The sequence below is a fragment of the Urocitellus parryii genome, chromosome Y (genome assembly GCF_045843805.1).
Source record: "Urocitellus parryii isolate mUroPar1 chromosome Y, mUroPar1.hap1, whole genome shotgun sequence".
NCBI lineage: Eukaryota > Metazoa > Chordata > Mammalia > Rodentia > Sciuridae > Urocitellus > Urocitellus parryii.
The window spans coordinates 37,288,862-37,316,820 of NC_135548.1; the positions used below are offsets into that span (position 1 = coordinate 37,288,862).

At 43.4% G+C, this 27,959-nt stretch overlaps 1 protein-coding gene across 1 annotated transcript in view; it reads left to right on the plus strand.

Annotated features, from left to right (window-relative positions):
• The first annotated feature begins 1,072 nt into the window (after positions 1–1,072).
• Positions 1,073–27,959, plus strand: part of LOC144251029 (UDP-glucuronic acid decarboxylase 1-like) — a 59,862-nt gene continuing 32,975 nt past the window's right edge. Inside the window, exon 1 of the mRNA XM_077794153.1 lies at positions 1,073–1,265. Within this exon, the coding sequence (XP_077650279.1) occupies positions 1,169–1,265 (97 nt within the window). The 5' untranslated portion in view covers positions 1,073–1,168. The remainder of the gene's footprint in view (positions 1,266–27,959) is intronic.

The following is a 27,959-nucleotide window of genomic DNA, read 5'->3' on the forward strand; positions in this document are numbered from 1 at the left end:
CATTACTGCTTTGATTTATTGCTAGTTGGGCTATTTATTTTTGTTGGAGTTTTCTAATAAAGTCAAAGGAGGTTATTCAATGACTGAGTAGAGCAAAATGGTCCGGAGGTTGCAGGAGGTCAGAGCGGTAGCCGTCTTCTGGCAGAAACTTCTCCCTGTGGTCAAAGATTAGCAGCTCCCCATTACCTTGGGAGCTTGGTGTCACACAGGCCTGTGCAACTGTCTTTTCTTCTCTACCACCCAGCTCTCTGCGAATCTGACCATGAACCTCTGATTACAGTAGACCCTTTGACTCACCATGTTTATGGTCCCCATCACAATAAATGCTTATCAAAGACATGACTTCAGGTCCTCATGAAACCACTGCAGCACGGCTATTCACCCCATAACTACACGGAACAGATAAACTCAACAAAAAGGTGGGGATGAAACTCACACGATGAAATATCTCATTTTCCCCTCTTCCTGATTCATCCTAAATTTATGTGATCAGCATGACTTTTTAATAATCACTTGTTTTTTAAAGAACGACATCCCGGTTGCTCATAACAGAAAACGTGCTGTGGTTTCGACGCTGGCACCCATCCTTTCCGCTGCCCTGATCCCAGGTCGAGAAGCTGGCAGCACAGCCCAGAGAGCCCTTCAGTCCACTTTCTGAGAGCAGCATTCAAAGAACTTCAAAGACACGCCAAATTGGGCATGGATATGTGTTTCCTTTCCTGTCAACCCTCCAGTGCCCACGGCGTGCCACCCGCAGGGCTGGGTTCGCAAACTCGGAGCCCGCGGTCGAGCCTTGAGTGCGGGAGACACACCTTTCTGACTGCGCGCCTTCCCCACCTCGGCTCCAGCCAGCCCCGGAGCCGGGAGCAAACTCGCCAAGATGCGCAGGCGCCGCGCCCTCCCTCAGGCACGTTCTTCGAAAACCCCTGCGCAAGCCTCGGCCACTGCGCCTGCGGGAAGAGGAGCCATAGGGGCGGGGCAGCGGGGGTGGAGCCGGAGGCGGGGGCGGAGCGACGCGTGCGCCGGGGTCCTGCCGACAGGAAGCCTGAGCGTGGGGGCGGGGCCGCGCGGGCCAAGGGGGCGGGTTCTTCCCGGGCGGCCGCCGCCGCGCATTGTGTAGCAGGCGGCCCCCGCGCGGCAGCGTCCAGGACCCGCGCGGCTCCTGGGGATGGTGAGGAGCCAGGCGCTGGTGCGCCTCGTGTCTGCCGTCAACCGCAGGACGATGAAGCTGCTGCTGGGCATCGCCTTGCTCGCCTACGTGGCCTGTGAGTACGCGGCGCGGTGGCCCTGAGGACCCCATTCATTCCCCGGCTCCGCGGCGGGGACCAGGTGCTGCGGCCCGTCGGGGGGCGGTGTGGGGCCCCGGGTGGCCCCGCATCAGTGTCCCTCCCTTCCCCGGGAGCTGTGGCTCTACCCTTTTGCACTTTAGCGGCAGAGCAGCCGGCCAACTTGGGCGCAGACCCCTGGACGCCTAGGCCCAGGCGAGGAGACCCGGAGGCCGGGTGGAAGGGCCTTGGCCCCGGTCTCGGTGACTACGGGCTCCGCGCGGCGGAGATGCCACCGTCCTCCGCCGACCCCGCGGCCCCGCACTGGGTAGCGCGGGACTCGGCGGCGGCACTGCTGTCCACGTCGCCCTGGGAGCCGGTGAGGGTCCCGGCCGGCGATTCCAGAGGGTGCCGCGCGGGGACACCCTTCAGGACGCCCGCGGCCGCGCTGCGGTGTGGGTGCAAGTAGGATAAAAATACTGTGGCCATGGGCAGAGTCCCCGCTCCGACTGTTGGCTCCACAGGAAAATTACTCAGCATTTAACTCCGGGGGAGCCAAGTGCTGCCAGCCCCTGCGACCGCGCCCACGTGTCCAGGCGCAGAGGCACCGGGTTGCCAGGTGTCCCCCCCACCCCCGGGCTCCGCGCGACCTCAGCCTGGCCCAGCAGGGAGCCCCACGCGAGAGACCTGGCGGGGCGTTCCCACAGCTTTGGCTTGTGAGGTTCTGCTTTCTGCCTTCACTCGCATTCTACTGCCTGGAGAGAGGACAGGAGGACCGATTTGCAGACAGGTGGTGGGTCCTCTGCTTCTCTTAAGAGAAGCAGAAACTGTTACTTATTTATTTATTTAAAGATCTGTTTGGTGGGAAAATATCTGCTGCTATTAATACTTTACCAAGTACTAAAATTTGACTAAAAATAGCTCCCAACGTGAGGTCCGTTTGAATCGTAGCATCCAGACAGTTACATAAATGAAAATACTCGCTAACTGGTGGAGTTACTTAGATCTGATTCCCAAGTGACTGGGTACTCCGGAAAATGGCTTCAGCTGATAGGAAGGCAAGTGTGAGACCCATCCTGTCTGCTACAGCCCATCTGCTCCAGGAGGTGGAGTCCGGAAACTCAAGCAGGGCTCCTGGTTGCTAGGAGAAGTTTCAGGGATGGGTATGAGATGTGAGTAGTTTTGCAAGGAAGTAAGAACTAGCCTGAAGTGTGCATGGTCAGTATTGAGAAAGAAATCTGAGACCCAAGAGAAAGAGACCACTTAGGATTGAATTATTATTAGTAATATAATAACATGACAATAATGATACCTAAGTTTGTTTAGTGCTTAACTGTATATGCACGGGTATGATTCTTAGGACCATTGTCTCAATTATCTTAACAACCCAAGGAAGTAAGTACTATGATTGTTCCCATTATAGGGGTGAGAAAATTAAGTTCAAGAGAGATTAGGAAATACATGATCATACAATTGCAGACTATGGAGAGCACAGGTTTGAGCCCTCAAATGACACTGGGGCCATTGGACACCAGATTTCAATGTTGATTTGGAGGTCCGAGGGGAATATTTTGTGCTTCACTTTTAAAGTTAGACCTGGGAGTTTAGAATTAATAAGTCAGGGAATTTATGGAGCCATAGAAAATTTTTCACCATTCACTTGTTCAGCAAATCTTACCTAGTCTTCACTCTTGTCTCTTGCTGAACTAGGTACCAGGATACACTAGGGAGTGCAAAAACATCTAGTCTTTGCCAAGATAACACTGAATCTAGACCCAATAGCTTAACAGCAGTGGTCTCATACTTTCTGAGTATACAGAAGAATCATCTAGAAAGTGTTGCTTCTTTTTTTTTTTTTTATAAATATTTTTTACTTTAGTTGTCAATGAACCTTTATTTTATTTATATATGGTGCTAAGAATTGAACCCAGTGCCTCACACGTGTTAGGAAAGCACTTTTCCACTGAACTACAAACCCAGCCCATTGTTTGGGGTTTTGTTTTGTTTTTTTAAACACAGATTGCTGTCTCATATCTAAAGATTCAGATTCAGTAGGCCTAGGATGTGTCCTGAAAATTTTGCATTTTTAATAGTTTCTTTGTGATTCTCTTGCTATGGAATAGGGAACCCCCATTTGCCAAGAAAGAAATGGGCATGAATCAGACAATCATCGAAAGGAAAGTTATATGAAGGAAAATTGCAAACTGATGTGAATGAAAGAAAGGAATGCATGAGAGCTTGTGAAGGGACTCCTGAATGATAGCATTAGGGGTTTTTGACTATGCATCAGAATCACCTAGAGTTTGGTTTTTCTTGTTTTGTTTTTTAAACACAGATTGCTGCCTCCTATGTGAAGTTTAAGGTTCCCTGGGGAATTGAGGTGTGAGCAGACAATGACAAATCTGTAGGTGTTCATGAGAAAGTATAGAAAGTATATGTTCCAGAAGAAACACTTATGTGCAGAGTCCTGTGGCAGCCAAGAGCAGGGAATATTGTACTAATGCAAAGAAGAGTAGTGTCATTGGAGTGTGGAATTATAGCCCAGTGATGAAGTTTTTGAGGCAGATCAGGGTCAGAGTAGATAGACCTGGAGGCCTCAGTCCAGCTCACGAATTGGGTGGTCATTTTAGCCAGGATTTTAAGACTGGGATAGAGGCAATGTTAATAATGAATGATGATGGTGAATGAGAGCAGCTTTGCCAAGGAAAAATGTTACAGGGCTTCTCTGCTTGATAGTGTTTGAGGATTCTAAAGATGTAGACTGGTTGCAATGACTCCTATGATTTCTGTGTTTCTCCTTGTTAATAATCTTGCTGTTCTATTATGAATAAAATCTCAACTCTGTTTAAAAAAAGAAAAAAAGAAGAAAAGTGTGTACATTCTCCTAATTATACATACCTTCACTGCGAGTCTGCCTTTTAGAAACTTCCTCTCTGTTCCTCAGGCTCAAGTTCTGTGAATCTTTCTACTTTTAATTCTCTCCCAGCCTTTGTTGCTCACTGTTACCTAGAGTCTCCCTTCTTGCTGTCGTATAACTTCTGCACCAGCTAGTGGGTGAGTGTGTGAGAGAGACCATAGGCCAACTTACATTTCACTTGAATTCTTTTCCATGCACATGTTCTTTTCTCAATGAAATCCCTAATCCTTGAGGGCAGAGATTGAGTCATCTTCATTTCAGCCTGTATAGCATTTAAGGCAGTGCTGTTAATGCATCAGAAGACTTCAGTAACTACAGAATGGATTGAATCAAAATTTATGCCAACCTACTAGGAAGCTGCTAGGTGTAGATCCAGCTTAAGTTATCTCTAGGGATTTTTGTTTGTTTATTTTAAACACATATGTAGTTTAAAAAGTCAGATGAATCTCTAGCAAGGTTTGCAGTCATATATCCTTGGCAGGCTTTGTTTAGGTTTAACAACCTCCCTGCTCCTGTTTCCGCCTACCCAGAAATAAGCCCTTTGCGTCTACCTAGCTCATTATTTGATTATTTTCATATTTATCATTGTTTTGCTGAATCAGGCTTTCTGATTTTTCAGTCATAGATAAAACATACCTGTGACTTTGTTCTTTGGGAGATGATTGAGATCAAACTTTAGTATTTATGTATGACTATTCACAGGGAAGTGTTATTCACAGTGAGTCATGGTGTATATTTCTTTTTACTCTCTCTAGAGCTAATTGGCTGTTTTGGCCTTGTTTTCAATATGCTTCGCTTTCTGCATACTATAACTGATCCAACTCCACATATTTTGCCAGTTGTTCATGCCTTTGCCCAGGAGGTTTATAATTTTTAAGCATCAGAACATCCCTTCATTGGCACACCTTTTAGAAGGAGCTGATCACTAGCATCAAGAGGTAGATTTTGGCATTTCTTTCTTTCTTTTCTTTTTTTTTTTTAGTTGTAGATGTTTAGTTGTAAAATACCTTTATTTTATTTATTTATTTTTATGTGGTGCTGAGATCGAACCCAGTGCCTCACACATACTAGGCAAGCGCTCTACCACTGAGCCACAACCCCAGCCAAGGAGGTAAGTTTTGAAGCTTTATCCATAAGTGTCTTTTCTGCGATCATACTTGATGGATTGATAATGTAGAATTCCAGAAAAAAAGTCCCTTCAGGATTTTAAGGTATTGTTGCATTACTTTCTGGCTTCTAATACTGTTGAGGATTTTTGAGTCAGTCCTCCTTTTTGGAGATTGTCGGCTCTGTGTGCCCCAGGTAGTCGGGACTCGCTACCCATTTCCAGCCTACGGCCCCTGCTTTTGATAGCACTGCCTTCCTCACCCTTCGTGCTCCAGGGCCTCGTGTAGTCGCTATGCCCAGAAGCTGAACACACCTGCCTCACCTCTCCTCTGGGCCCTTCATGGTGCTGTGGATGCAGGTAGCTGATTTTGGTTTTCTTTCCCTCTGGTCTGGTAAATAACAGCATTCAGGTGATGGTACCCAGTTAAAAGAACAGCCTCTCCTTTGCTTCAGTCCACTGAAATAACCTAAAGAATAAATCTTGTGGACTAGGGTTGTGGCTCAGGGGTAGAGTGCTTGCCTAGCACAAGTGAAGCACTGGGTTTGATCCTCAGCACCATATAAAAAATTAAATAAATAAAGATACTGTGTCCATCTACAACTAAAAAAAAAAAAAAAAAAATTAAAGAAGAATAAATCTTGTTTTCAGCCTCTGAGAGTTCCCTGGCAGCTGATTGCTGCAGCATAACAAAGCCTGCCCTGACTGATATATTCCTAATGTTGAGAAATGTGAAGGTAGGTGTGGGTATATCTTATCTAGCACACTAGACATTTTTGAGCCCTTGCAATTGAGAAACACATATTCAGTACTGAGACTATTCTTAAAGTATTTGGTTATTTTCTTCCCTGCCCCCATTTCTTCTTTGGAACTACTTATATTGATTGGCTTTCTGTTGCTGTGACAAAATACCTGAGAAAATCAACTTTCAAGGAGGAAAAGCTTGTTTTGATTCATGGTTTCACTGGCTTCATTCTGTGGTTTGCTTGTCCCTGTGGCTTTGGACCTGTAGTGGTATAGTGTATCATGTGCATGATGGGAAAGGCTCACCTCATTGTGACCAGAAAGCAAAGAGACAGGAAGGGACTGAGGTCCCCATATCTGCTACAAGGGCATGTCCCAGTAAAGTTACTTACTTCCACTAGATTCTACCTCCTAAGAGTTCTACCACTCCAGTAGTGCCATAGGCTAGTGACCACACCTTTAGCACAAGGGCTTTTGGGGGACTCTCCAGATCTACAAACTACAGCACTACCATATTCTGATATAGAATTGCTTAGACCAGTTTTTTATTTCTAAGTTTTATTATCTTAAAGTGTAGCTCTACTTTCTTAAATCATCCTCATCTTTGTATTTATTTGTATTCTTCCAGGTTTTTTATTTTATTTTATTTTTTGCTATTGTTTATCACTTAGAATCATTCTCTTCTGTTCTCTGAATTTAAAAAAAAAATGTGGTCCTTGCTTCATAGTTGTATTCTCCTAATGATAGTTTTATTTGCTGACTTTTTTTCTGAATAGTTTCTTTCCTCCAGGTTGCTTTCTCCCTTCCTGAGTATCCTCAGATTGTCTTTCATGTTTTAAAGTGGGAGGCCCCTAGAGATGATGACTGTGAGCTTCGCCATTTCTTGTTGAAGCCTTCCGATCTCAGTGCTGTAGTTCCTCCTGGGGTGTCATGACCAGACTCTCCCCAGCCTCTGCTGGATGGGGCAGGCTGGCTGTCCACATCCTGAAGCTCAGTGGGGAGAGGACTGCAGGCCTGTGCAGCACCCTCCTTATCCCAATTGGACTGGGGCTCCTGAATCCAGAAAGTGTTGGTCTTCTGTCAGGGCAGGACCTAGACCTGGAAGTTTGTCCTACTTCTTAGATATTTGAAAGTCATACTCCTTGTCTTAGCTGCCTTCTCATCTCATGCAGATGTGCCAGGCTACACCAGTTCTTGCCTCTTTGTGGGTGTGAATTAGCTGTTCCCATTGCTCACTTGGGTCCTGTCTTCTCCTTTGCCCTTATCCACGTTCTTTCCACCCTCCAGCAACATTTGGGGGCTAGCTTTCCTTCTTCCTGTTCACAGATTTATTCCTTAAACAATAACAAAGAAATTAAAGGAAAAAGAAAGTTCTGACATTCTGTAGAGTTAAGGAGCCATTATCTTTTCACCTTCAGCTCTCGAAAGCTGGACTTGTGACATCCAGTAAAATTCTTGAACTTTTTGGTGTATCATGGGGTTTTTATTGTAATGACATCTTAGTTGGGTATCTTTCTTTCCTGTCACTGTTATTCTGCTGAAAAGAAAAGACATAAAACCCCAAAATCATATAACTTTGTGTTTATGAACACAGATTGCAGACTTCTTTGTGGTTGGGATGTTTGTTACTATATGATTTTGTCCTTTATATATATCCTTCACCCATGTGACCAGACGCCACCCTCACAAATTCACTCAACAAACATTTCCTGGCTGGTTGCCGTGGAAGATAAGCAGTGAGTGAGACATTGTCATGATGCCGGCAGACTCTAGGGAGAAAATAGCTAAAAACAAACTACATCAGTGATGTGTCCAGTCTCACCTGAGTGTGAGAATCGGCCTGGGTTTGTTGGATGCAGGTTCCTGGAACCCTCCTCACACCTCTTCCATAGCAGCCTGGTGGTTGCATGTGAAACTTGGAAATGTTTTGATCCTTCAACATTTGAGTTTGGAAAATTTCATACCTATTTTCTGCCCTTTCTTTATTTTACTTTATTTTTTTTAGTTGTAGATGTACACATACGTTTATTTTATTTATTTATTTTTCTGTGGTGCTAAGGATCGAACCCAGTGCCTCATACTTGGTAGGCAAGTGCCGAACAACTGAGCCACAACCCCAGCCCTCTGCCCTTTCTTTTGAAAAAGAATTTAGTGAAAACCCAGACACCCTCCACCTAGATTCACCAGTTGTTTACATTTGCTACATTTGCTTTTTCTCTCACTCTTTTTATATATGTATTTCATGTGTACTTTTTTGGTGGAAATGATTGAAAGTTAGAGTCATAACACTTTAAAGATTTTAACATATGAACCTGAAGAATAAAGGCATTCTTCATTATCATTATAGCACCCTAAAAATCAACATAAATAATATCATCTAAGATATAGTCCATATTTCCTCCATTTATAGCATAAAAATCTTTTGTAGCCTTTCTGTGTTTTTTGTTTCATTTTTATCATTTCAAATCTAGTGTCCAGTCAAGATTTACATATTGCATTTCATTTGGTTGCTATGTCTCTTAAGTTTCTTCAGCTATAATATTGGTTTTTTTTTTCCTCCAGAACATTTACTTAAAAAAACAAAAACAAACCCAATTCAGTTGTCCTAAAAATATCCTGCATTCTATATTTTTCTGATTGTTTCCTTGTGATTAAATTTGGCTAAATATTTTTAATAATGATGAACACTGTATCGTGGGATGTGCAATGTTGTGGTGTTGTTTTATAAAACTACTGTTCACAGTGCTTAATTTGAGGCCCTGGAAGGGGTGGCCTTCATGTTGCTTCCGTGTGTGTGTGTGTGTGTGTGTGTGTGTGTGTTTTACTGGGAATTGAAGCCGGGGCTCACTACTACTGAGCTATATCCCCAGCCTAGCCCTCTTTTAGTTTGACACAGACTCTCGCTAGGTTGCCCTGATTGGCCTCGAACTTAAGTCCTTCTGCTTCATTGTCCCTAATAGCAGGGATTACAGGTGTGCACCACCATGCCCAGCTACATTGCTTCATTTTAAAGATATATTTTCCCAGTACTTAGTCTGCATGGTGATTCTTCAGACTATGTGTGTATCTTCTCCAGTTAGTGCCTTCTACATCCATTGACAGTCCTTGCCTGGACCACTTTTTATATCGGACATTGCAACTGGTGATTTTCAAATCCTTTGACGTTTACTGTCATTCTTCTGAAAAGAACTTTCTTTCCCTCCCTTTTCTCTCACTTTCTATATCAGTTTCTTGTGGCTGCCATGGTTTATCCCAAACCTGGGGGCTTTAGAACAAGAGAAATTTGTTCTCACAGTTCTAGAGTCAGAGTCCAGTCACAGCTGGCAGGACTGCATGCACTCCCTGTAAGGCTCTCTATGGCTCCAGGTGATCCTTCCGTTGTGCCTGCATCACTTCAGTCCCTGTACCTGTGTTGTTCACATGGCCTCCTCATCCTCCCTCTATGAGATCTTTACAAATTCCAGTAGAAACCAGGCTTGGAATTTTGAATTTGGATCTCTCCTAGGCTAATGATATGCAGTTCCATCCTTTTTTTGTGAGGTTGGGCAGTGGCAGAGAGCTCAGCTTCCAGTCAGCCCCATAGACTCCTGCAGCATGCAGTGTGACTGATTAGCATGTGCCAGAAATAAGTTGGATTAAATGCATTTTCAGTTTATGATCATCTATCATGATGTAACACCACTAGAAGTTGAGGAGCACTTGTAGTTTCAGAATCACTTCATCAATGTCACTGTCAATAACAAACTTAAGAAAATTTAGGATTTCTTTGTCATTCTTTTTTGTCCTTAGGCTACATTGCTTTAAGGAGATGCAGTTAGATATTGTGTCCAAAAGTTAACTGAAATGTTCTTTCTATGCCTGATACAAGTTAGGTTCATTTTAGTTTTTTGTTTGCGTTCAGTTTTAGGGTTTGCTTTGTTGTTTCTCATTGTTTAAAATATGTAAACCGTTGGTTCAAAAGTTAATACTCAGATGTCTCTCAGTGCAGTCTCTTGCCTCCCTGCTTTTTTTCTTTGTTTTAAACAACCCATATTTTACTTTGCAAATGTAGGCATGAGTCTGTATCTGTGCATCTTTTATCCAGAAGAACATAATGTGCTGTATAGACAATTTTGCATCTCTTTTTTTCCTGCTCATTATGTCCTGGAAAGAACTGAGTATGAAGTTGTAGACATCGCCTTCCTTCTTTTCTCACCTGGATCAAAATCCTGTGAGTGTGGACTGGATTTTCCTGGACAAGTCTTCTAAGAAAGGACATTCAAGTATTTCCAAACATTTTGCTATGATAAATACTGTTACAGTAGAGACTTCTGCTCAGGCTCCCATCAACCAGGTTTAAGATCCTCTTTTTTCCTCCCTCCCCAGCAAAATGTAGTGACAAATTTACATTTTCACCTGTGTGAAAAATAGTATCCCTTGTGTTTTGATTTGTGTCTTTCTTACTGTGAATGAACTTAATCATCTTTTTAAATATTTAAGGGTTATTAGTAGATCTTTTTTTCTGAACTGCTCATATTTTTGTCCATTTTTCTTTTGAGTCTTTGGTCTTAATTTTTAAGAACTCTTTACACTGGGGATGTGAAGTGTCCATTGTGATGTCAATTGCAATGATTTTCTTAAGCCTGGTGTGGTCAAATATTAGAAAAAAAAAGTTTGGTCTTGTTGTCTTCTGTATTCATAAAAGGTGCCCATTTTGATCACACCTGAGTTAAAGCAAATGAGGTGCCTTAGCCTGAGGCTCTGGACAGCCCCAGGATGGGGTTGGTCATTACAGTGATTACATGATCAGAAGGTTGGAACATCAGCTTCAATACTAAACTCCAGGGAAGGGTGTGTAGTGCTGAAGACTGAGCTCTTAAAACCTGAACAGTAAGTTTTGAGGAACTTCCGGTTTGGATGAACCTGCTGGAAGATGTCATGCCCAGAGAGGGCCTCAAAGCTCTGCACCCTTCCTCCAGCCTCATCCTAGGCTTCTCTCCCGTCATCCTAGGCATGGCATCCATTGAGTTTTCTCCAGAGTTGTAGTCTTTATTTTAAAAACCTAATAATTATAAATAAAGTGTTTTCTTTAATCCTGTGAATTATTCTAGCAAATTTTTGAACCCAAGAATGATGAGAATTCCTGATTTGTATCTGGTTGGTCTGAAGTGCATGAAGCCTGGGACTGGTAGTTGGCCATAGTGGGGGCTGTCCTATGGGATGGAGCCCTTAGCTTGAGCCTGTACTCCATGTGGTTGATATCAGAATTGAATCAGATTGTGGGTGTGGGGAAAGCCCACACATTTGGTAAAAGGAGTGTTCTGTGGTAGAAGCAGGACTTAGGACCTGGGAACCTTCATTTTCAACAATTTTCCTATTTCCCCATGTAGTTCTTAAGAACTGGTCAAAGTAAATTGCCAAATACTGTGACAGAAAGGAGATCCTGAACTTTGAAGGAAGGGGATACTCCTGAGGCAGCTGGCATTGAGTGGGCATTTTGTGGCTCAATAGGGATTGGACAATGGAGTTGACAGTGAAGGGGAGTCAAGGGCAGGCAGCAGGATGCAAAGAACAGGAATCCTTGGGGCCTATAAAGTACAATGTGAAGTCTGACTCAATACTTGATTGAGTGAGGTGAATAAATATTCAGTGAGAATTTGTGTGTGAGAAAGGAAAGTCTGATGAACATACATACCCTAAGAATTAGGGCAGGACAAAATATAATGAATTGTGCATTTGGGGGGTGTCCCATTTAACTTGAATATTATGCTTTCCTCTGTACATTTGTCTGTTTGAGATATGCTGGTGACTTTTAGCTCTGGCATATGATGCTGCTGTAGAGGTCAGTGCTGTGGTCTGAATGTTTTTGTTCCCATCCAAATTCATATGTTCAAATCCTCATCCTCAAGGTGATGGATTAGGAAGATGGGGCATTGCAAGGTGACCAGGTCAAAGTGTGGAGCCCCTAGGAATGGGACTAATACCCCAAGAGCTGCTTGCTCTTTCTATCCTGTGAGGACCAAGCAAGAAGGTGTCATCTGTAGGACACCTGATCTGCTGCTGCCTTGTTTTTGGACTTCCCTGCCTCCAGAGCTAGGAGAAGTAAATTTCTGTTGTGTATCAGCCACGCAGTCTATAATATTTTGTTACAGTGGCCTAAACCCAGAAGTCGAGAGCATGTCTGTTGTGAAGATGCAGCACTTTCATGAAGAGGTGAAGCCAGTTCCCTGGTTCTCCCTGCGTATTGAACCCACATTGCATGCCTCCTTCAAGTGTCTTTTCTTGCTTTATATACTACAGATGTGATGATTTGTAGTATCACCTGAGGAAAAAAAATGCTCAGGTTTAGCTCTTTTTTGGAAAGGGTGGTCTCACTTGTCCTGATTGAGCTGCCCAGTGACTTAGGGCGAGCCATCTGCCTTGCTGAGGCTTCTAGGTTTTCTTGGGCCTTGCAAGCAAGAAAAACTTTTAAAAAATACTATGCAGAACTGAAAGAATTTATGTAAAGACATGATCACTCTGACTGACTGCCACATGGGAAAAGAAGACACATGGGTCTTATAAAGAAACCTGTGAGAGGAAGGAACTCCCGGGCAGGAAGCACACTGACAGCCACTGAATGGGAGTGGTTCTGACATGGCCCATTGCTTTAAAAGGGTGAGGAGTGAAATTCATCTGTCAGTTTCTTTTGACTTCCTGACTAAACTTTTTAGAGTTGTTCTAATCAAGATAAATAACTGAAGTAAAGCAACAACAACAACAAAAAAAAAAACATTTGAACTTCTTCAAAGTAGTCTTTTTTCAGAGGGAGTCTAAATGGGCTAAAAAAATGAAAATCATTTTCAGGGTGGTGAAATCTTAGAGTGTTATCCATGGTGTCTTTGAATGTTTTTGTAGCAGTTTCAGAAATTGGAAACAAAGCATGCTGGTTCTAAGTTGGCTGTACATACTGCAGTTGGTAGTGCCTGGCTTTCACTTATTTGTTTAAAGGTATCTATCTACAGGCAGCTGGGTTATATCAGCAGCAGGAGATTAGAGGTGTCAGACAGCAGAGTTGTAATAAATAAAAGAATCTGAATAATCTGATTCTCATCCAGGGAGCCAGTGGTAGTTCTTGTGGAAATGTTGTGGGATGTGGATAAAGGATCCTCATGGAGGGACTCTGAGCAGTTCTCCTAAGGGGACAAATCAGAATCTTTTTTCCTCTTAGTTTCTTTTGCTGTTGTTTAGAATTTGACTAGAATTCATCTTAATAACCTAAAAGACAAAAATTTCTCTCCCTAGTTTTCAGTGCAGTGATACTCCCCCACCCGCTCCAGGCCTTTTCTGTCCTCCTTGGATTGACTTCCCCTTGCCTGCGTCCCTAACCCCAACCCCCGCTACCCTTGTAGATGATGAATGCTGCTCTGTCCTTGGGCAGAGGAATGACCTGCTGCAGTCACCTTGATGTCCTGCAGTGAGGAGTTGCAGGGGGGTGCCTTCTGCATTTTTTAGAAGGGAAGACTGAGGCACAGCACATTTAAATCCCTGCCCCAGGTCTCAGTCTGACTGCAGTGATTTTGTGATGGCAAAGAGGGACCTGAAGGAACCCCAAGACTGTTCCTATCCCATTTGTTGCATGGATTAGGCTTTTTCTTTTAATTGTGGCAAAATGCACACAATATAAAATTTACAATTTTAATAACTTTTTTTTTAAAACTGGGAATCAAACTCAGGACCTTGCTCATGCTAAGCATGTACTTTATTACTAACCCTATACCCCAGTCTTTATTTTAACCACTTTTTAAATGTATGGTTCCGTAGTGCTAAGTACATTCACACTGTTTTACAACCAATCTCCAGAACTATTTTACCTTCCCCAGCTGGTGGGCTGCTGGTACCTCTCTCCCCTAGCCCAGGCAACCATTTTACTTTCTATGAATTCACCACTGTAGGGACCTCATATTAATATTAGTGGAATTATGCATATTTGTTCCTTTTGTGGCTGGCTAATTTCACTTAGCATAATGTCTTCAGAGTTCCTCCACGTTGTGGTATGTATCAGAATTTTCTTCTTAAGGCCAACTAATGTTCCACTGTATGTACATACCACGTTTCTACTCACTCATCTGACCATGGATATTTGAGTTACTTCCACCTTTCGGCTATTGAGAATAATGCTGCATGGGTGCACAAATACCTCTTCAAGACCCTGCTTTCAGTTCTTTTGGGTACAAACCCAGAAGTGGAATTACTGGAGCACATGGTAATTCTGTGTTTAATTTCTGAATTAACTGTCATACTGTTTTACACAGCACCTGCCCACCTGCCTCCCACCTCCTTTGTATCTCTCTACTCTTATGTGCCCTCCATTCTCTCTCTTACCTGTAACCCACCCACCTCTGCAGTCTCCTCACTCCCCACTCACACCCTCTTCTCTTCTCCACTTACCCCCTCACTCTTAGTCTCAGTCTGTCCCTTTTTTCTAACTCTCTTATTTCTATACACTTGTAGACTCTCCCTTCATCCTCTGAGAACCTGGCGATAGGGAGGGCACATTAGGCTGACCTCCAGGAACAGCATGTCACAAGGTCTGACCATGTGGATGACCACACCACCATGGAGAATAAGCCCAGAGCACCATCTCAGCTGGAGTGCAGAATGCCTGCCAACAGTCTCGCCCATGGCCTCAGGCCATGCCCCTGAGCACTGTGGATACAAGGCAGACCTCCTAGACCCTCCCCTTTTCCTTTCCCTCTCTGCCACTTTTGAATACAAAATGAAAAGGCTGACCTCAACCATCATTAAACATTTTAAAGCTCCATTTAAAAAAATTACAAAATAATATGCAAATAAGAAAGTAAGGTGCTTGCTCAGCGTGGAAAGACTAGATTGAAGTGCAAAGAAGATTTTTAAAATCACAGTAGTTGGGGGCTGGGGATGTGGCTCAAGCGGTAGCGCGCTCGCCTGGCATGCGTGCGATCCGGGTTCGATCCTCAGCACCACATACCAACAAAGATGTTGTGTCCGTCGAAAACTAAAAAAAAATAAATAAATATTAAAAATTTCTCTCTCTCTCTCTCTCTCTCTCTCTCTCTCTCTCTCTGTCTCTGTCTCTGTCTCTGTCTCTCTAAAAAAAATGAAATAAAATCACAGTAGTCATAATCTGTGTATATTAAAATGTCTTTCAACTCCAAAATAGTGCATTTCTTTATTTAGGCAGATCTTTCTCTTTGATACTCAGGAAGGTTTTGTAATTTCTTTCATGTAAGTTTGTACCTTTTTGTGTGATGTTTATTTCCATCAACCTTTTGCATGAGTGTTCTACTTAAAGATTCAGTATCAGTTACTAAGAAAACTTCAGTAGTAAGCAACAAAATTATGTCCCAAGCCATAATCTGTTTTTTAAGCAAATTTCTCCTTCACCTTTTATTCTCATCTTTAATGTATCTACATTTTTTCTATCTTATTCATAAATATAGTGCTATTTTTAAATGAAATGAATACAATTTTACATGTCAGGTCATTTCAGAGCATTCTGGTTGTGGTTCCAGGGTAGGTGGTAACCCATTCCTCTCTTAGTGATACAAAGTTGTGATGTGAGATCTGACTTGACTTTTTCCTCCTGACTGGCACGCCCTGTGCCCCCTCAGAATAGATTCATCAATGGTTATTCTTAGACTTGGCAGTTGTGTTCATGAGAAGCCAGTGGAGGAGGAGAAGGCAGCATTTGCAGTAGGACCTGCGTGGGCAGCAGTCTTCTGCAGGGCTGTCACTGACTTGGCAGCTGGTGCTTGAATCGGTCCCTCTGCACAAAGGCTTGGCATGCACCCACATGCTGCCCTCTCATTGGGAAGTGAATGGCCAGGGGGACAAGAACAGGGTGCATTTCCGTATGTACCTGTGAAAAATGAGGTTTCTGGTGCCATTGGAGCTTTGCTGGGGAAGGTGAAGCTCTGCTTAACCGTCATTACTCTTCTTGCAGCCCTTCTTGTCTGATGCTGGGTGGGGGAAGCTTCTCCCTTCTTCGCTTTTTCTTTAATGATTCTATTTCCATCAAAAATCTGAAGATATATTCATTTGGTAGCTTCAGGGAGGTCTGTTTCACTTTCTATTGTTTAGAGAAAATATTGCTACATTTTCCTAGGTTGACCTTACATCTGGGTTTAAGTAGGAAAAAAAAAAAAAGCAAAGGAAACAATGTGGCAACATTTCTTTTACCACATCAGGCACCTATTGGTAATTTGAGAAGTCTAGGGGAGGGTAGAAAGGAGATTTCTTAGTTGCTTAACCTGTAGCTCTTTGCAGAATTAGAGTACAGCTTTGCTTTTCTGAGTTGAGAAGTGGAACTGGCTGGGTTTTTGTTTGTTTGTTTGTTTGTTTGTTTTGGGATTTTTTTTAAACTCTTTTTTCCTCCCCAGATTTGATGCTGTCCTGTGGTATTCAGATGGAGATTTTTAAAAAAATATTTGTTTATATTTTTCTATAGTGATACCATAAGCTAGAACCTTGAGTGGTGTGTATGAATGAAACTTGTTTATAGACTTATTGTTGTCCTGTGCCATGGCAGAAAAAAACATGATTTTTCTCAGGTAAAGATTTATGGACAGAATGAATCATTCCAGCTCCAAGAATTAGTCATGTAATTGTTATTAATGCATGTTACACAGGAAGCTTGCTTTCTATGGGGTTGTTGCTGCCAAGTACTAAGTTGAGTTGAGTGACTTGGGAACCAGGACACTTAGTGGTTAAGTCATTTACAGTTTGTTTAGACAGTGAGGTGCAAGAGTTATTGAGATTGTGTGTGTGTGCATGTATGCGTGCGTGGGTGTGCTGGGCATTGGAACCCAAGCCTCCTACGTGCTAGGCAAGTGCTCTACCACAGAACTACAACCCCAGGCTTGAAGGAAGTCTTTCAGTGAGAGAGCTACCTCATTCATCTGAATGGTTGCACCGAGCTTAGGTAGGTTTAGGTTATATGGTATTCTCCTGTAGATGAAAAGAGGTCTCCACACAGATAAGGCTTTCAGTTGAGAGAGTTTTCTTCCTTCAAATTTATTCTTACAGTTTTCCTGAGTGAGGACAGAACTCAGTATTTAGAGCTTTCAAGTTTTACCTTAACGCCAGCCTATCTTGAGGTTGTAAGGTCAGTTGTGTTGAAGTTGCTTCCTTATTGCAGTTTCCACTCTCTCTAATGTTTAATGTGCAGAGTAACAGACAGAATGGTTAGAACTGGGACCGTGGCCTCTTTATGAAGGCAAATATGTTCTTTTCCCAGAGTACTCACATCGTTGAGGTTCTCTGGAGGTGAGTAAGGGTGCATCTTTCCTAGGTATAAGTTCTGTTTTTGGTTCGATGGGACAGCAGCCATGCCCGGGATGGGGCATGTCAGCATTTCCACAGCACTACAGATTTGACTCTCTCCATGCGAAGCGAAGCCTCTGTCTTGAGGGGTGCCAGTGCACTTGGTAGGAAATGCTTTGGGTGACTTGATGTAGGATGGATCTGAAAAGAGGACTAAAGACCCAGCTCTGTTGTTCCAGTTCTGGTTATGTTTCACTGCTGAACCAACCACTTCTAAATTCCGTGTTTAAAATCTGCTCTGTTGTATTATGCTCATTGGGTCAGAAGCTTGAAGGTGGGGTGGCTCTTTGTGTTTCCTGATGTCTAGATCCTCCATTGGGATGAATCAGCCAGCCAGGATGGAGGATTCACCTGTACATGATTTCTTCACTGTCCCAAGAACAGACTTGCTAAGTCCTGGCTGTTAGAATGTCCATCTGGCACCTGGCCACATTTGGTGTGGTCAGACTTTTTCCATGTTGACCGAGGGCACTAAGATAGAGTGTCCCAGCGAATGAGACAGCAACCACAGCTCCTGGCTGTCTATGACAGCTTTGAGAGTCACTGTGTCATCTCTGATCTTCCCTGTGGTCCAGGCAGCTCCAGCCCATGGGATTCAAAGGGACAACATAGAGACCTCATCCCGTGGAAAGTGTGTCAGCTAATTTTTGAACAGGTTTTCAAAGCACCATGTTTGAGGCTCCTCTGTAAAAAACAAGATGACACTGCAGAGCTTTGTAGGAACACTTGCAGATAGACCAGGTTACAGGTAGGTGAGGCACTGTGGTGCTGTTAAACACCCTCTGGAGAGCTCAAGGGAACAGTAAGCAGTCCAGCAGCACAGTGCACAGCGACATTGTTCTGGAACTTTGTCTACTGATCTCACTCACTTTAAATGTGCTCAAGGTACCATCTGTTTGTACAGGGTTTCTATTTCTCTAAATTAAAGTGTTCTTGCCCTGAGCAGTGGAAGGTTAGAGTCAGTATTCGTTCTCCTGAAATGCGAGTGTCTACCATCTGGAATAGCTTTGTTGCCCACCCAAGGATTTCAAGAAGGTTAGTATCACTCCATTTTAGTTTGAGCACATGCCATGTGGCATCAGAGGTGGGGGGTTAGCTTAGAGGACAAGTTTGGAAATGAACAAGGTACTTTTCTTCCATGCAGGTGGGGGCAGCTCTGGAGCCCTCAACAGATCACACAGGACTAGGGATGAGGCCTCACTCATGGAAGGATGGCATGAGGGTGGGAGGTCATTGGCTCTCATGCCTTGAGCAAGTCACGGGACATCTGTCTGCCACTGGCTGTGAAATGGCACAAAGCTGTGACATGGCCTTGTAATTAGACATCAAGCATGACAGCCCTGTGTGGAGTAGGTGTGTGGTGAGCCTCAGAGATGCTGGCACTGTAGATGCTCGCCTTGGTGTTGTCACCAGATCCCCCAGAGCTGTGGCCACCACCAGGCGGCAGGTAGCAGTCATTGTCACATTACCTTCACTGCATTCAGCACACAGAGGACCCCAGCCCACAATACTGGCTGACGCTGGCCTTCTGGGTTCCAGGCCTCGGTTTCTCTGTGCCTGTTGACACTTTGTGGATCACTGTAGGGAGCCTCCAGCTGAGCTTGTCTTATTCCAGACCATGATCCCTTCCCTTTCCAACTCTGCACTCCTGTTCCATCTTCTGACCTCAGAGCCCTCGCCCCTGAGCCTCTGTCCCCTCAGTCCACCTCTTCCCTGGCTTCTGCTGCTCCCAGCTATGCTGAGATACAGGCTGGAGCATCTTACTGGCCTTCATCACACTCTGAACATTTGTGCCTGATCCTCCTAACTGGAGCCCAGCTTTCTTGGAATAAAATAAAACATGGTGGTGCCCATATTTGGTTCATTAGCAGAGTCTCCAGGGAAGCTGCATGAGAAAATTCTGGCTCATCTTGATGTTGAAGCCTCTCCTACCATTGCCCCTTGTACCCTCTTTCTCCAGGAGCAGGTCCTGAGCCTAGAAGTCCTCCCACCCACCTGTGTGTATACTCCCCACCACCAACCCCCATGGTCTTCACAGTTCAGTGACCTGCCTCCTCCCTGCTCCTAGGAGTCTGCTGACTGCAGCCATTACTTCTCTGTATTTTATGTAGGTGGCTGATAGCTGTTTTCTCCTCAAGAACACAAAGTCCTATGGACCACAGGCCAGGTCCAACCACTGCTAGTTTTTGTGGGACCTAGGAACTGAGAAAGTTTTAATAATTTTTAAGTGGTTGAAAAAATGTTAAAAAGAATAATATCTTATGGCTCTTGGAAATTACATGAAATTGAAATTTCTGTGTCCTAGATGTGGTCTGGGAACACTGCCATGATTTTCCAAAATTATCAGTGTCTGTGGTCACCCTACAGAGGCAGAGTTAAGCAGTTGAGATAGGGATCATGTGTGCTTTTAAAGCCTTAAATATTATTATCCAGCCCTTTATTTTAAAAAAGGGTTTGGACTCTTGCCTTGGTGCAGCTATTCTTAATCATTTGAGGGAGCTGTTTATTCACTCATTCATTCATTTATTCTTTCAGCAAATGTTTAATGAGTATGTATTATGTTCATCTGTCTTGATGTTCTAGAAAATAGTGCTATATGAAAATTAGAAGATCGTTGCTACTTTGGAGCTTAATATTTTATTGGGGAAAGGGAATTAGCAATAACTTGAGATCACAGATAAATGGATATACAGGTTGAGCATCCCATCTGAAAATGAGAAATCTGAAATGTGCCAAAATCTTGAACTTTCTTGGTACCAACATGACACTTGGTTATGCTGAATCCGCTATTTTTCACTGTATGAATGCTGTGTCGTGTTTTTACTGTCAAGTCTGTAAGTGTAAGAAAATGATTGCTCATCAGCAGCCTGTGTATTTAGACTTAGAAATGATGGAGGTGCCACACAACCCTGTCCTCCCTCTGTGGCACCTTAGCTTCCTGAGGATTCAGCGTGCAGAAGTTTTGCTTCATGCACAAACTTATTAAAATGTTGTGTAAAATTACCTTCAGGTTGTGTTGATAAGGTAGATCTGAAACATAAATGAATCTCATGTATAGATTTGAGTCCCATCCCCAAGATTTCCAATTATTTGCACATTCTCTAAGTATTTGCACATATTCCAAAATCTGTACATTTCCAGTCTCAAACATTTATGCAGCCTGTACAGATGTATAGAGAAAGAGCAGGCTTAATGGGGATGGGGTGTGGAGTGGGTGGCCGTGGGGGTGTTTTCACTGATAGAACCCTAGAAGACCGTTTTTGACTAGATAACTTCTGAGTTGAGACCTGGATGAACCGAGAGACAGGCAGAGGAGGCAGTTGAGAGAAGTACAAATTCCCTGAGGCCGGGTGAGGGGAGCAGGCTCAACAAGTGGGAGTAATTACAAGGGCTGAGTAGCTTGAGCCTGGAAGTGGGCAGTAAGTGAGGTGTTGGAGTGGCTGGTTCCCAGATTGCTAGGGATGAGTGTCACCCAGGGCGCTTAAAAACTGTATCTGCCAGAGCCCTCTGCAGAGATTGATTCAGTAGGTCTAAGTAAGTACACACTGGGTAGGGCCTGGTAGACCATGCGAAGCTTTGGTTTTTTTGATTGAGTTGGAGATCAGATCCCCACTATTCCATTCCAGTCCCATTCTGAGCCAGCATCAGTCTGGAGAGCCTTTAAATGCTGAGGGGCAGCCTGGATTAGGAACCTTGGCTGTCCCACTTCACACATATCTTGGCTCCCAGCAGGGGCTCATTAAATACATGTCTGAGTTTTTAAGGACACCTGCATTTATGCCTCTTGACTACCCTCTCTGTTACTTTCTATTTGAGGGGAATGCCATCTCTCTCCGTTCATCCAGTCACCTGGCAAGTTCCCCTGCTTCCAGCTGGTGGTGGTTGCTCACCCTTTCACTGAGGGACATTCACAGCATCACACCTCCACACCCCTTCCAAATGCGAAGGAGGCAGGGTTTTCCTCCTGGAGTTTCAGGCACTGAGTTTGTTGAATCGGTGGCTGGTGGGTTGTTACAGGGCTGGGGCATCTGGGAAACCCAGGGCAGAGACCTCCCTTTCCCTTCAAACCCTGATTCTTATCGTCAGTTCAGAAAGATTTCATTCATGTCACTCAGAGTAAGAAGCATGAGTTTATTGAAGGGATAGAAAAAGAGAAAGGGGACACTCTCCAGGGAGAGAGTGGGTCCTCAGAGAGGAAAGGGACAGTGTGCCTGTCCTGCACTCTGGTTTTATTGGGGATCCCAGAGAAGTTTCCAGAGAGTCCTGCCCAAGTCCACCTCTTGACTTTTGACCGAGGAGGATGACATCAGACTGTCATAGCAACTTTGGTCACTTTGTCCATGATGACTGGTTCTCATTGGATTCTAGACCATAAATTCTCACAGATTTTTATGGTTAGCAGGAATTGTCCTTATCTCCCTGAGTTTTAGAATTTGTAGTATGAAAAGGGAGACAAAAGTTTCCCCCTTCAGGGTAACTTGGGTTCCCCTTATCGACATTATTTTGGGCTTGCATTTCTCTTGTAGATAACAGGTAGCTTGCTGAGGAATGTGACATAACCACTTATGCCAGACAAGGCTACAGTAATGGCTCCTTGGAAAAGAGTGCATGTGGGAGGGAGGGGGAGCATTGCACACCCATTTTATAGAATTATTCTTTTAAGCTCCACCATTTGCATCTGTCTGTCCCCTGTCAGGATGAGCGAGGAAGTTGGGAAAGATCATGAAAAGAAGGCAAAGCCTTCACGGATGGAGTCCCTCTGTGGTCTGTGCTGTCTAAAAATTAGTCAGTTGACTTAAGCGCCCAGCATGCTGGTTTATGGGATGGGTTGTTGTGTGAGAACAGGCCTCAGCCAGAGCACTGTTTCCTTAAGCCACACTTCGTGTAAAAGTACATAACACTTTCTGGCTTAAAAAATGACCAGAATGCCTAACAAAAACATCCTGAAACATCTTGCAGCATTTTTTTAAATAGATATATTCTATTTTTAAGTTGTTGATGGACCTTTATTTTATTTATTTACTTATATGTGGTGGTGAGAATCAAACCAGTGCCTCATATGTGCCAGGCAAGTGCTCTACCACTGAGCTACAACTCCATCCCCCATCTTGCAGCCTTTTAAAATGGACAGGTGTTAAATGGAAATGGTCCCTGTGTCCAGTCCAGCCTTGTGAAGGTTCTTCAACAGGGCAAGGGAGATGGCTTACCCCAGACCTGGACTCCCAGAGAGGAGTCTGAGCCTTCAGTGGCCTTATTCCAGAACTCTGATTCATCCCCATTCTAAAACAAATGTACCTCTTAAAATTTGAAACTTTGTGACTTTGAATTGGTGGTTTATCATTTGTTTTGAGTCTTGAACTCATCAGAGGACTTTTGAAAGCTGTGAACGCATGATTTTGCAACTTTTTCAAAAGTTTTTCTCCCCTTCCTCAAAATTCCTGAAAAATTTTCAGGAATCCATGTAGACCACAGACTTCAAATTGAGAAATCATGTTCTAAAGGGATTTATCTCACAATAGCTGATTGATATTTAAGAAACCCAAGTTAGTCTAAGAGAGACTACAAAGGTATTATGTTAGCATTTTAATTTTGTCCTGTGTTGGAAAAGGATGCTCGTTTCTAATTATACATGTAAAGATAACTCAGGTGTTTGCCCCAATGAAATTGTATGTGATAAGATTTTCTTGAAGCAAATTTTCCTGGACACCACAAAGTTTATATACAAACATAATAAGAACTGTGAAAACCAGTTTCTTTATTTGCATTTTTGTGGCAAGGGCCTTACCACTAACCTTCAGCCCTGGTGTCAAGAATTGTGAAAATTGATGTGCCTTAATTTGCATGTGTAGTATTTTTTAAATTTATATTAAAAATTAAAATCAATTATAATATCTGGAAATCTGTGCAAGGAAATTTGGATTTAAGCCCTTTATCAATAACAGTCAGTAATTATCTCTTTTTTAAAGCCACATGTTGCTTAATGATGGGGACATGTTCTGAGAAGTGTATCATTAGATGGTTTTTGTCTTTGTTTGACCATCATAGCGTGTACTTATAGAAATCTGGATGGGGTTACTCAGTCACTCCATGTAACCTTTTGAAGCAGTCAAGAGACTTGGTAAACATGAGATGGATGAGGCTGTTGCCATTGTAAGAAACATACCATAGTAATAAATAAACCAGAAACTTAGTTGTTTGTCACTGTGAAATATTATGTTCTGTACATAATTGTATGTGCTGTACTTAGATGTGTCTGTCAGTGCAGTAGGTGTGTTAACACCAGCATTACCAAAAAAAGGTCAGGAATGCCTAGAGTACATCATTACAATGGCCTTGATGTCACTGGGCGATAGAACCTTTCAGCTCCATTATAATTTTACAGGACCACCATTGGTATGTGCCATCTGCTGTTGACCACGGTGTTGCAGTGCAACCCTTGACTGTACTTACTTTTCATGATGTTGACTCCTGGTATTATGTGTAATGGATTCAGTTCATTTCGGCTTAGTTCAGATATTTATATTTATAGAGTATATTTCTTAGCAATTCTCAGCTGTCCCTCTGAGACACTATAAGGTGGGTCAAAATAACTCAGATTGCAAAGTTCTACAAGCAAGATTAATTTTTTACCATGTTTAACTTTTAAAGTCTGTGATGAGCTACTTAAAACCACCAGAGCCAGGCTCTGGAACTACAGGAAACTGCTGTGTCTTCCCTCAGACCAAGTGCACTGTGTCAGGAGGCTTTGTCCTGCCTGTGTGTGCCTCTCTTCTTTTGTCTGTGCTGGGTGCGAGTTCCCTTCTGCTCTCCAGTGAGAAGCAGGCACAGCTTTTGATCATTTAAAAAGAGGTCCAAAACCCTTGACATGAAAATATTGTAAAAACAAATTGGTTATAACACTCTTGAAAGTACACAATAATAAGCAGAAAATAAATATTTGTAAGAAAAGGAACAAAATTCCGTGACATATACAACTAATTTTAGTGCTTGAATGGCATGTGCCTGGTGTTGCAAATGTGAGTAAGAAAATACCTCATCTTGAAGAGGGACCTCCTGCAAACCACCAGTTAGAGCAAATGGAAAGTGGGCAGTGTGGTGACGGGGGCCATGAGTGTCACTACGCAGGAGATGAGAGTAAGGACGCTTTCCTGAGGATGGAGTGCTCCGATGAGCTTGGCAGTGCTTGGTGGTGGCCGCTTCTGGCCCAGACATCACCTGCAGAAGAGTCAAGAGGGTTGAGAGTGGTGAGTGGCTTAGGGAGGGCAGAGAGTGGGCTGCTGTGAGGTCTGATGGGGGAGGAGCGGAAGAACAACCAGGAGGGAGGGAGTACCTCCAGATGAGAGCTGCAGAAACAGATCCAGGCCTTATTCATTCACCATTTATAAAGGCTGGTAAAGCTGGGGCCTCAGTGGGACAGGAAAGAGGGCTCAGGGAATAGGTGTCTGGGAGGGGAGGCAGCTTTTGATTCTCTGAATGGGACTAAGTGGTGATAGGACTGCGGATGTCTGAGAAACCTGCATTTTAAACTGATTTTGAGCAAAGGTTGAAAGAAAAAAAGCTAAATAAACCAGGAGCCGTAGAATGATTTGAAAAGTCATCAAAAGGTGCCACCCACCCAGAAGGCACATTAAAGAATGATTTTTCCTTGTATACACAGTGCCATAGCATAGCCAGAAAAGGCCTCTCCTAGTCTGTTTGGATAAGGAGCTTAATCCTAAAGCCAGAATGAGTCCATTTATTTGAAATGTACCCATTTATTTAAGAAAAAGTCCTTGTGAGTTGACAACAGGTGCCTCCCCTGTGATCTCTGTGGGCTCTGTCAGGGGGTGACAGTGCCTTGTGCCTGAGGTGAGCACTGATCCAGGTGTTCACAGGGGTCTAGGAGGAGACAGAACAGGGTAACAGGTGCATGGAGATTAGCAAAAAATCTCTCCCCTCCTTTTTTAAAAGCAAGGCAAATTCCTAAATCCAAGAAGAAACAAACAGTTTCTCATGTCAGCATTTAAACTCAGTGTTTTTAGAATCTCTGTTTTTCAGGGTATTCTAACAGTGCAGGTGAGGCTGTGTTACAGGGTCAGTCACCAGCCAGTGATGTTGTTGGGAGGTGAGTCCTCATTCCTGGGGGGAGGGATGTTTGGTCATTGGGGATATTAGGACCCCACCCCTTTCCTCTCTCCTTGGCTTCCTGTTGGCCATGAGGTGAACAGCTTTGCCAAGTGCTTCCTGCCATGGTGTCCTTCCTTACCACAGGCCCAAAGAAGCAGAGTCAAGAGACCACGGACTGAAACTATGAACCAAAATAAACCTTTGCTCCTCTTAAGTTGTTTATCTCAGGCATTTTATTAGAATAATGGGAAACTTACTAACATACTGTGTTAGGAGCCACAGCAAAAATATTGATACAGGCACCTTTGGATTTAATAACTGCCAGCCAGCAATTCACATTCATATGGTAATTGGACTCATGCTGTCTAGCTGGCCCCATTTCAGGACTCAGGTTACTCATGTCACTCTTGTAATCGGAGAGTTCCCATTGGTTGGGAAAGGATGGTAGGAGGGTGTTCCGGGGGAAGGGGAAACCCCCCGGCTCAGGTAGGAGACACACGTGGTGGACCCACTTGTTAGGGGACGCACACGGCCTCTCTCTAAATAAAACTTTGTCTCAGTTTGACTGGCTTGTGTTTTTGTGCCCAACTGGGTTGTAAGATTGCAAGCCCGAGCGCACTGACAGCTCAGCAGGGAGTCGCTCAGCAGGGGTGCGGCAGGCAGGGCTCCGCGATAGAGGTGGCAGGAGCGGAACTCAGCCGACCCGGTCCGGGCAGCCTGCGGCAATACTGTATACATATATTTTCATCATATATATTCATGCTGTCATAAGAGCATTAATATGTGTAGAGGCTCAGAAAATGATACCCCAAAGTATAGTGCTTTGGTATGCTATGCTAAGTGTTTTGAATACTGGACATTGGAAGGCCTTAGAAGCAGACTTAAAACCAAGGTCTCTCTGCCCTCCTATCTCTTGCTTCCACAGAACCAAGTCATAGAAACCAGAATTCCTCTTCTCCAGGACAAGCCATAGAAACTAGAGTCCTTTTTCCCCAAAGTCAGCCATAGAGTCTAAAAATAGTCCTCTCACCTTTCCAGACTTTTCTGTCTCAGAACTGGCCATTAAGAGATTCTCTGATCTACCTTGTCTAATAGTAGGTCATCAGACCTCCATTTCAGAAGGGGTACTGCTGCATTCCCAGGAAGAAGGAATCCCGCACAGAGGGGCCAAGAAGAATCTGGCCAGACAGGCCTTGCTGGACTCGCTGGCATCATCACTGTTAGCCACACCCTTTGTCCAGTCACATCTTCACAGAGTTGTTTCTGCTTTCTTCAACTGAAGCAAAAAATAGACGTTTTCCTTTATGTCTTTGGGTCTCTATTTTGAAGGCTTTCATGTCTTATAAAACTGTGGTTAAATATGCATGCTTTGCTGTTCTCTGTGAACCTGTTGTAAGAGTGTTGACTGAGACCCTGTGATGGGGTGGAAAGGGATCAGCCCCTTCCCCTATACAGGTTACCATATCGTCGCATATGCTTACCCTTTCAGGTTGCCTTGAATGACTCTACTGTAATATGTATAGGAGGTTCCAGTTGTGGGACTTTGGGATTTATTCCTTTTTTTGTGTGGGTAAGTTTATATTTTTGTGAAGATGACTTTCCTGCTTCTATACTTATTTCCTGAAAATAGTACATCATCCAAAAAAATACTTTCTTAATGAATAATAAATCTAGTATAGCTTTTTAATTTTCTCCCAGTTCTTCTTTACCGCTTGTTTAGTTATTTATTGCTATCTTTTCTATTAATAGTTCCTCCTCTGAAGAAAGATGTGCTTTTATGGAATCAATTACATTCCCCTCTTGACAATGGGAATTTCTTATTGGGGATGACTTTGAACACTGAATTCTATTCAGTAAACATTTACTAACCCATACTAAGTGCCAGAGATGGTAATGTGACAGTGCCTAGGGTCATTAGATACTAGTCTCAAGGCCTTCCCAAATGCAAAAACTTCCCATCCCTATGGCATCTGTATTTGCTCGCTATTCAGCTCCTGCACCTGGAATCATCTAAGAGTACCAGGTACGTTGTAGGCATGCAGTATCTGGTCAGAGACCAAATTGGAATACATATAAAGTATTAAGACAGGGCTGGGATTGTGGCTCAGCGGTAGAGAGCTCGCCTTGCATGGGCGGGACCCGGGTTCGATCCTCAGCACCACATAAAAATAAAGGCATTGTGTTGTGTCCATCTACACCTAAAAAATAAATATTTTTTTTTTAAAGAGTATTAAGACAGACCATGTATGTATTCATGGCAAAGAGTGTCTATGAAATAATGTTCTGCTCACTAATTTAAGGTGATTTCTTATGGTCTAGTATGGTTCAGTATCCCTTATTTCAAATAGTTAGGACCAGCACTGTTTCATATTTGGGATTTTGAGGGATGTTATTTTGGATATTTGCATATACATAATGGAATGGGACCCAACTCCAAACATGAAATTCATGGTTCCCTAGACATGTAACCTGAAGGTAATTTTATATAGTATCTAATGAT